The sequence below is a fragment of the Balaenoptera borealis genome, assembly GCF_965194805.1.
Source record: "Balaenoptera borealis genome assembly, chromosome: 8".
Taxonomy (NCBI): Eukaryota; Metazoa; Chordata; class Mammalia; order Artiodactyla; family Balaenopteridae; genus Balaenoptera; species Balaenoptera borealis.
Window position 1 is genome coordinate 16123810 of NC_138865.1, and position 9043 is coordinate 16132852.

The window sequence follows — 9043 nt, forward strand, 5'->3', positions numbered from 1 at the left end:
TTCGTTTTTCAATCAGGCTGCTTTATTCTTTGGTGTAGGAACCCCCTTGGGCCCTAGGAGCTGCTTCTCCTCTGCCCACCTCTCACCACAGCTCCCATTTCTCCAGGACCAGTCCCAGTGGTATTGGCAGGAGCGGCTTCCTGCCTGTCTGCACAAGACCCTTTGCTCCTGGAGCTTTGCTGTCCCTTTGGGGCTTGCTGAGGCCCTGCGAAGCAAAGGAACACTGTTTATTATGTGAGGGAGAGGGACGTGGGGGGTCGGTGTCTGTGAACCTTCCCTCCCCTGAGCTCTGTAGGTGACCCCGCCTCCGTGGTTCCCCCAGTTCCTGGTCAGCTGACATGACCATCCTGGGCCACTGTTGCTCCAGTGCCCTGGAGGTCACACCTGCTCACCTGATGGGTCCTAGATGTAGTAGAGGGGCACCTCGCCACACAGGGTGCTCACGGTGCTGCCCAGGAAGGCCAGGTCCCCGGAGGATGCCAAGCCTGCATCACGGCCCTCCTCCTGGCCCAGCTTAGAGGTAGGTACTGAGGACTCGGCCTGGAAAGAGCACCTGATTTGGAGGCTGGGAACTGAGTTTCTGCCTCACCTGCGGCCCTTATTGTGGTACCTCAGGTGTGTCAGGCAATCTCTCTGAGTAAAGAAGGGGCTGTGCTGGAGTCAGAAGCCCCCAGGGGGTGTGTGGGCTCAGCTGAGGCCAGCAGCTTGGCTGTGGGGTGGGGATGGTAAATGGGTAGGAAAGGTTTGGTGCAGGGGAATCCCGGGAGGGCATTCACCTGGCAGTCCACGAGGAACAGCGCTTTACAGGTGACAAAGAACCATCATCTTCAATGCTCCTCATAGCAGCCCTGGGAGGGAGACAGCCCACTCTTTCTTACCCACACACCCACCTGGAAGTTCTGGAATTTTCTAGTGAGAGCCTCAAGACTCGGGATGCTCTGCGGAGCCATCTTCATGACATAGCAGCAGGTTCCCGGGGCTGGCTTGTAGGCAATCAGGAGCTGGGCACAGGAACCCCAGAGTTGGTTCAGGAAGGCGCTGCCTAGCTCGCTCCTAACCCTGGTCCTTGGCCATCTCCCTCTAGGTTGGGGACTGGAGGGAGTCATACTGGAATCTAGGGCTCAGGCAAAAGTGCTGGGGGGGTGGGGATAGGTGGACGTGTACGAGTCCACAGCTGGATAGGTCTCGCACAGTCTAGCCCTGGGGTCAAGAGGTCCAGGCATACCCACCCTCTGGTAGTCATATGCCACGATGCCAGTGGAGCCAACGGAGAAGGTGGCAGTAGTTCCCACACGCTCACTCAGGGCCAGGCGTTGCTGGGCTTCCGGCCCCGCGATGCTCATCTCTAGGACCTAGGGGAGGGCATAGTGCTGCCTGGCATTCCTCTTTCCCCACTCATCATGCCCACCCTCAGTCCTCTTTACTCAAACGCAATTTTTTCTTCCCTGGGAGCTCAGAGAGGCCGAGTGGAACCAGGTGCTGGAGGGAACAGGTCATCCCACCGTGGGGCAGGGACCTGGTGAAAAAGCCCGGGCCAGGTTTGCCACCCTGTTCCCACCTCTGTCCTTCCCTGAGGTGCCACTTGTCTCCTCCCCTCATTCCCCTTGGGCAATTATGCTATCTGCCCACCCCATCCCAGGGCCTTTGTCTGGCCTGACCTGTACCCACTGCCCACCCCATCCCAGGCCTGCTCACCATCTCAGTATGTTTCTGGCTCATGTGAAGACCCATGAGCAGGGCCCCTACAATCACCACGACAACAAGGACCACCACCACGACCACGATGAGAAGGCGTTTGATGTTCACAGGACAGCAGGGGATTTGGAACCGGCCCCCAGGGACTGCTGAGTAGTCCTGACGTGGTGGGGCAGGGAGGGAGACAGGTGTGAGGTCATGAGGATGCCCTTTCTTCTCCCTGCACAACCAGGACACCTTCCCACACTCTCCCGAGGCTGAACAACCAATGCTATGGACATGCAGAGAAGGGCTGAGGAGATCAGAGAAGGCTTCCTGGAGGAGGGGGCCTGGATTCCAACAAACCCATAGATGCTTAGAAGTGAGGTCTGGCTTGGAGAGACCCAAGAGAGACTGTTTCACCAGTCTCATCTCCTGCTGTTTCCTCCAGACCTCTGGCATCCTAACCATGCCCAGTCCCTCTCTGTCCTGCCCCACCCCCCCATCCATGCCTTTATGCATACTATCCCTTCTTCCTGCAATGCCTTCCTTCTTCTCAACCTGGTGAGCTCTGACTAGTTCCTCTGGAGCCAGCTCAAATGTTATTTTCTCTGCGAAGCTTCCTGTGATCTCCCGAGTAGTGGCTCCTTACCCAGTGCTCTCTACAGCCCTTTCCACTGACCCCTGTGGTGGCTCACGGCCCCTCATATGGGAATTAGTGGCTGACGAGTCTATCTCTCCAAGGGTCTCTGTCTTAGCGGTTGGTGTCCTTATCTTGATTTAGCACAGTCCTAAGTTAGTTGAGTGAATGAATCTGGATGAGGAAACAGGCCCAGAGGTTGGAGGAGGTAGGGCCCACCACACACAGATACACTCCTGCATACATGCGCACACACACGATCAAACTCACCGGCGGGCTCTCCATCAAGACCTCTTTGCTGCCCACATCCATCTCGTGGTAGACACCTTCCCCTCCTCATCTCCAAGTGTGACTAGGGTCTTATATGTGCCAGGAGGGAGAGGGGACAGAGGTGAAAGACCCAGCCCCTGTCTGCCAGCCAAGCCCTCAGCTTTGAAGCCTGTTTGTTCCTGGTCCTCCAGAGCCAAGGCCCCGATAAGCTAGCTGCAAGAGTGCCTAAGGGCCCTTGGCGCCGGAACATGAGTCCTCTTGGCCCCAGCAAGAGCAAAGCTGGGTAAGGTGAGCAAACCTGCCCTTGGGCAATCTACACCTCTCACCGTGGGTGTCTTGCTGGCATGCCCGCCATTCTTGCTGGCACCTGCCCCTGCAGTCCTTTGGCTTTTCCTGTTCTTCTCCCAGGCTGAACCTCTTAGGCAACCAAGGGTCTGACCCAATGGGTCCACCACATTTCCCAACAGAATTTTCCCCCAAGCATAGGGCTGAGCTCCAGGAAGGGGAGCCCCTGTGGACCCGCAGGGACAGTACTAAAAGCACGGGGTGCTTTGGCATCAGAGTGGGCGTTCATAAATGGTTCATCAATTCTCTGAGAGCATCAGATTTTCACTTCGAGTATCTGCCTCACCTCCTCCCACACATTTCGTACCTAACCTCAGACATGCCCCCAGTCATTCTTGCCCAGATTCTGAACACTGTCCCCTCTGGTTATAAATGCTTACTAACACACAGTTTTTCTTTCTTTGTCATAGGCTTGTTTGTAAGCTGAAGGCTTTTTTTTTTTTTTCTAACCTGCTTTTACTTTTATTTGCATTTATTTTATGCTGAATTTATTTCCAGACCGTATGTTTTTGCTTCTTCAGTTTCTTCTGGGACAGCTTTCTCTTCTGTGCAACCTCCTCTTCGGGTTTAGGAACAATCTGCCCTTTTTTTTTAGGGAGGATCATCTCCATGTGGCAGGGGGAGTCCTATAGGGGTTAATCCGACTGTGAGCTCTGTGAAGTTCTGTGCTGCATCGTGGGGGCTTGTTCACCTGCATGTGCTTGATGACCAGAGAATCCACATCTAAACCCTTCAGTTCAGCATCACTCTCTGCATTTTTAAGCATGTGCAGCAAAATTCCACACTCTTTTTGGACCGCCGACCCTATGTCTAGCCCCAAAATTGTAACAAGGTGTGTTTGGCCTGAGCACACCTACCAGCTCCACAATTGTAACAAGGGAACAGCTCACATTGCTTCTGCAAAGTGACATCATTCAAATACTTGGTGGCTTTTTGGATATGCATACCCTCGATAGCCTGAGCAGTTTCACAAATGTTCCTAAAATGAACACGAAGATTTGAACTTCTGGATTTGCATGATTCTGCGGGGTTTTCTGTATCAAGTGAATAGCAAACCAATTTTCAGAGATCAAGCTGGAGGCTTATGATAGCAGTTCCATGCCTGACACTTAGTGCCAGACAGCCTTGCACAGGGCTGGGGGTGGTGACTGATGGGGTCCCCATCTCCTCGTCCCTGAATCAGCCCACCTGCTTGGTGCTGCCTCGCACCCTACCCTCTCGACACTCTTCTTTGTATATCCTCTGATCCTATATTTGCCCTGAGAATGCTACTCACCCAGATGTGAACCAATTTCTGGATCTTCTTCTCCTCTCTACCTCTTTCCTGCCTCTTTGCCCAAAGCCATCTCTGTTGCTTTGTTGTACTAAACCACATCGACTAATGGCTGCATCCTTTCTCTTGGGCTCCCACCACTTGCTGGGCCAGGTGGTCCCTACAACGCCTCCACCTCTAAACGTTCACGCGAGTGTAAGTCAGAGCCCCACACCTCACTCCTCTCTTGGCCTCACCCCCTGTCCTCCTTGTACTTGAATTCTAACACTTCACCCCAATTCCTGTCCCTTGCTGGGGCCCCCTCGCACCTTGGCCCTGCCCTTCAGTCATGAGCTGGTCCCCAACTCTCCAGCCCTGGCAGGCTCCCGTGTCCCCACAAGGACCCCCTCTCCAGCTAGAGAGCCTTCAGCCTCCAGGTTGCACAATGGCATGGCATCTGAGCTGAGAGCCCCGAGAAGCTCGGAGAAGGAGAGAGAGACAGAAGTGTTTGTTCCCCCCACCCTACTCACCCCCCCCCCCCCCCGCTGCCACTTTAAATATTTGCCTAAGCCTCTAGCAGCAAGTGTCCTAGGAGGAGTGAAAGAGGGGGAGGGGGCTCCAGGGAGAAGGGGGGAAGGAGCATCCTCCTCTCGACTGTGGGCAGCTTCAGCTGCGTGCAGGTGCCAGATGCAGGAGACAGCCTGCCTGCAGGACCCACCCCTGCCCACCCCAGGGCCCCCACTCCCGCCCCCGGTTGTCCTGGCAACACTGGAACTGATTGGCTGACTCACGCATACTGGACCTGAGCCAGGTGGGCAGCGGGCCAGCGGGAGAACCAAGGAGAATGGCAAGCATCTGGGGGGGGGGGTCCCTGTGGGCATCTGGGGCAGGGGGCGCATAGTCCAGCTGTGGGGCTTGTTCTGAGCAGGCGCTGTGCTTAGGGCTTGCCATCACCCCTGGCTGCTGGGAAAGGGATCTCTTTCCTGGAAAGAAGCCTCTGCTCCCTTGGGTCCTCAGTTTCCCCTGCAGCCTGCCCTCAGACTGTGGTTCTTACAGCTTTGTTTTTTTCTTTCTTCTTTCTTTTTAAACTTGTTTTTGCCTGTTTGGAGGTTGGGGAAGGAAGGGTGATCTCAAGTTTCATAAGGGAAGTTCAGATGCTGGCACTGACCTGGTAGAGGTTTGGGGATTATTGTCTTCCTTCTCAGGAACGGGGGCGGGACCTTTCGCTGGACATGCATGGCTGTCACCTCGTCCCCCCACACCAGCTCTCTGCTGCAGGCTTTTCACATTTTGGGCCTTTACTTAGGCCATTTCTCCTTCCTGGAAAACGCACCTTCAACGCCTCTTTACTTCTCTGAATACCACCCACCCTAAAAGGCCAGGCAAGAACCAATGACACCCGCTCTGTGCTCACCACCCCAGCCTACGGTGCCCCCTCCCTCCTCCAAGATCGCCCAGCCTTCCTGATGCACTTGCATCTGCCACTTAGCAGGTACTGCTGGCCCCATCAGCTACATGGGTGTTTTTGGTTGCCTTTCTTCCCAAAAAGCCTGCCGGCCCTGGGACCAGCCCTGAGACCGTGCTTTCCTGAGGCTTCCCTCAGGGCAAGGAGCACGCATGCAGCTAACATGTAACTCTATTCAATGATAATAAGACTGTCACCAAACATGAGGGGGCTCCTGGTGGGAGGTCAGTAGTTTATTCCTTCAGTATGTCCTCAGTGCTTCACTGGCCAGCTCAGCTCTGGGACTTTGAATAAGTCATTCTGCTTTTCTTGGCTTTAGTGTGTTCATCTGCAAAATGGGTCTAATACAGCCTGTCCTGTCCCCTCTCCAAGCTGTTGTGAGGATCCAATGACATCACGATGTGAAAGTCCAGTCTTCATGACTATCATCATCTACTTCACCGCCAGGGCACCTCTTCTCAGTAGCTAAGAATAGGACCCAGACAGAGACTTTCCTGGTGGTCCAGTGGTTAAGAATCCGCCTTCCAATGCAGGGGACACGGGTTCGATACCTGGTTGGGGAACTAAGATCCCACATGCCGGGCCTGCGTGCTGCAACTACTGAGCCCATGCACTCTGGAGCCCTCATGCCACAACTAGAGAGAAGCCCTCGTGCTGCACCGAAAAGCCCGTGCATCACAAGGAAAGATTCCTTCCCAACAAAAGATTCCGTATGCCACGACGAAGATCCCGCATGCCGCAACTAAGACCCGACACAGCCAAATAAATAAATAATTTTTTTACATGGTCAGAAATTGGAAGCAAAATTTGTGGATCTTTAGGGCTGGAGAGTATTCTTTAAAAAAAAAAAAGAAAGAAAAAAAGGATAGGACCAGGGACTTCCCTGGTGGTCCAGTGGTTGAGAATCTGCCTGCCAATGCAGGGGACACGGGTTCGAGCCCTGGTCTGGGAAGATCCCACATGCCGCGGAGCAACTAGGCCCGTGAGCCACAACTACTGAGCCTGCGCGTCTGGAGCTTGTGCTCCCCAACAAGAGAGGCCGCGATAGTGAGAGGCCCGCGCACCGCGATGAAGAATGGCCCCTGCTTGCCGCACTGGAGAAAGCCCTCGCACAGAAACGAAGACCCAACACAGCCAAAAATAAATAAATAAATAATTAATTAATTAAAAATGAATATCTGCTTATAAAAAAAATTATATAAAAAAAAATAGTAACCTATAAAAAAAAAAAAAAAAAAAGAATCCGCCTTCCAATGCAGGGGACGCGGGTTCGATCCCTGGTCAGGGAACTAAGATCCCACATGCCACAGGGCAACTAAGCCTGTGCCACAACTACTGAGCTCGTGCGCCTCAACTAGAGAGCCCGTGTGCCACAAACTACAGAGCCCACGCGCTCTGGAACCAGCACACCACAATAGAGTCCACGAGCCCTGGAGCCTGTGTGCCACACTAGAGAAGAGAAAACCTGCACGCCACAACTAGAGAGAAGCCCGCGCGCCGCAATGAAGAGCCCACGCACCGTAACGAAAGATCCCGCGTGCCTCAACGACCATCCTGCGTGCTGCAACTAAGACCCAACGCAGCCAAAAATAAAAATAAATAAATAAATAATAAATAAATCTTTAAAAAAACAGAGAGAAAAGAATAGGACCCAGACTCCCCCTTTCTGTCTGTCTCTGAGTTAAACCTCTCTGAGAATGTGGGTGATGGAGAACCCCATGGCAGCCACTCCTGTTTGTGCCTCCCCTTTTCCTCCTTCCAGCCCCTCAGCCACAGGGGATGAACAAGATTCACTCTGCCCTTTGTGTGCTGGGCAGAGCCGTGCCAGGGACGGGTGGGGATGGTTGCCCAGCTGCCCCAGCCACTCTCCCCACCCCCACTGCTCGTCTTCCCACAAGCTGGCATGGGGAGGGCAGCTGGATGGGCAGTAGCAAGTGAACATCCAAGGTCAGGGGCATCCCTGGCTGGGAGAACATGGACTTAAGCTCAGACCAGAGAATCCCCTGCTAGCAGAGGCTGGGGACAGCTGGGGAAGCATCTTATACCTAGCGATCTCGGTTTCCCGGACTGATGGAAAGAGCACTGGACTGGCAGCCCAGCCACTTGACTGTACCTGTGAGCTCTTGGGACAATCAAACACCCCCTCCACACCCCTGGGAAATAACGTAGTATAGAGCAGCAGTTCTCAAACTTTTTGGCTGCAGGACCCCTTAACACTCTTAAAAAGGTAGCGAGGACCCCAAAGTGCTTTTGTTTATGTGGGTTATACCTATTGATATTTACCATATTGATATTTACTGAGAAATTTTAAAATATGAATTAATTTAATTAAAATAGCAATAATAAACCCATTCTATGTTATAACATACATAACATACAATTTCTTAATGAGATTAACTATTTTACAAAGCAAAAATATTAGGGAGCAGAGTGTCATGGCTTTACATTTTTGGAAATTTCTTTAATTTTGTTAATTCAGTTTAATAGAAGATACCTCTGGAAAATTCCAGGGTACTTCTATAAGAGCATGAAAGTGAAAAGGGCAAATAATGTCTTAACATTGTTAGGAAAACTGTTTTGACCTCAAAGACTCCCTGGAAGGTTCTCAAGGGCCTCTGGGCTCCCTGGACCGGACTTTGAAAACCCCTGGTGTAGAAGAACGGCTGTGGACTTTGGAGTTGGGCACAGTGGATTTAAATCCCTGCTCTGTCACTTTCTTCTTCGGGTACTACGGGCCTCACTTTTCTTATCTGTAGAAGGGGATTAATATCAAAGACCTCAGAAGGTTGAGGCGATTAAGTAAGTAGAGTACACAACACGTAGTAGATGTGATATCAAGCTTGGCTGCTTTCCTCTTGATGTGGGCTTCAGTTTCCTCATTTGTTAAACAAAGGGCTGGACTGGAAACGTCCAAGGCCGTTTCCAGCTCCAACAGGCTGTGGCTATTTAGTGAGGAATGTTCTGGAATTCCACACATTCCCATTCCAACTCCAGTGATATTTCCCCTTTCAGCTCCCACAGACACAAAGGCACATTCTGTTTACTAGCCTGTGGAGACGTGAACACAGATACACACATGTCACTTATGACACATGACATGCCCATGAACTCTGCTTAGAGGCCGCTGAGCGCCAAGACATACGCACAGGTACACAGAGGTTCATGGATCTATACGTAGCGCAGAAATGCCTGCCCGGAGGAATATGTGCCTGTGCCCGTGCAGAGACAGGTGTGCACGCGTGCAGGATGCACAAGGAGACCTCGCACACACGCACTCACGCACAGCCACGAGCAGATGGCCCCAGAGACCGCCCGCAGGGTGTGCAGCGGCCAGGGCCGCAACCACTCCTTTCAGTGGCTACTCCCCGCCCGGGACTCCCCCCTCCGCCCAGCGCGC

The 9043-nt window shown here is 52.8% G+C and overlaps 1 protein-coding gene across 2 annotated transcripts; it reads right to left on the reverse strand.

Moving 5' to 3' along the window:
* Positions 1-2691, reverse strand: SFTPC (surfactant protein C). 2 transcript variants are annotated; one of them, XM_082403077.1, is made up of 6 exons: positions 2585-2691; positions 1696-1854; positions 1230-1352; positions 891-1001; positions 393-540; positions 1-205 (listed from the first exon to the last, which is right to left on the reverse strand). In XM_082403077.1, the coding sequence occupies exons 1-5, from the start codon at positions 2624-2626 to the stop codon at positions 403-405; spliced, it is 573 nt and encodes a 190-aa protein (XP_082259203.1). In that variant the 5' UTR covers positions 2627-2691; the 3' UTR covers positions 1-205; positions 393-402. The 2 variants fall into 2 exon arrangements, with proteins under 2 accessions (XP_082259203.1, XP_082259204.1); XM_082403078.1 differs by lacking the exon at positions 393-540.
* Between the last annotated feature and the right edge of the window lie 6352 nt (positions 2692-9043).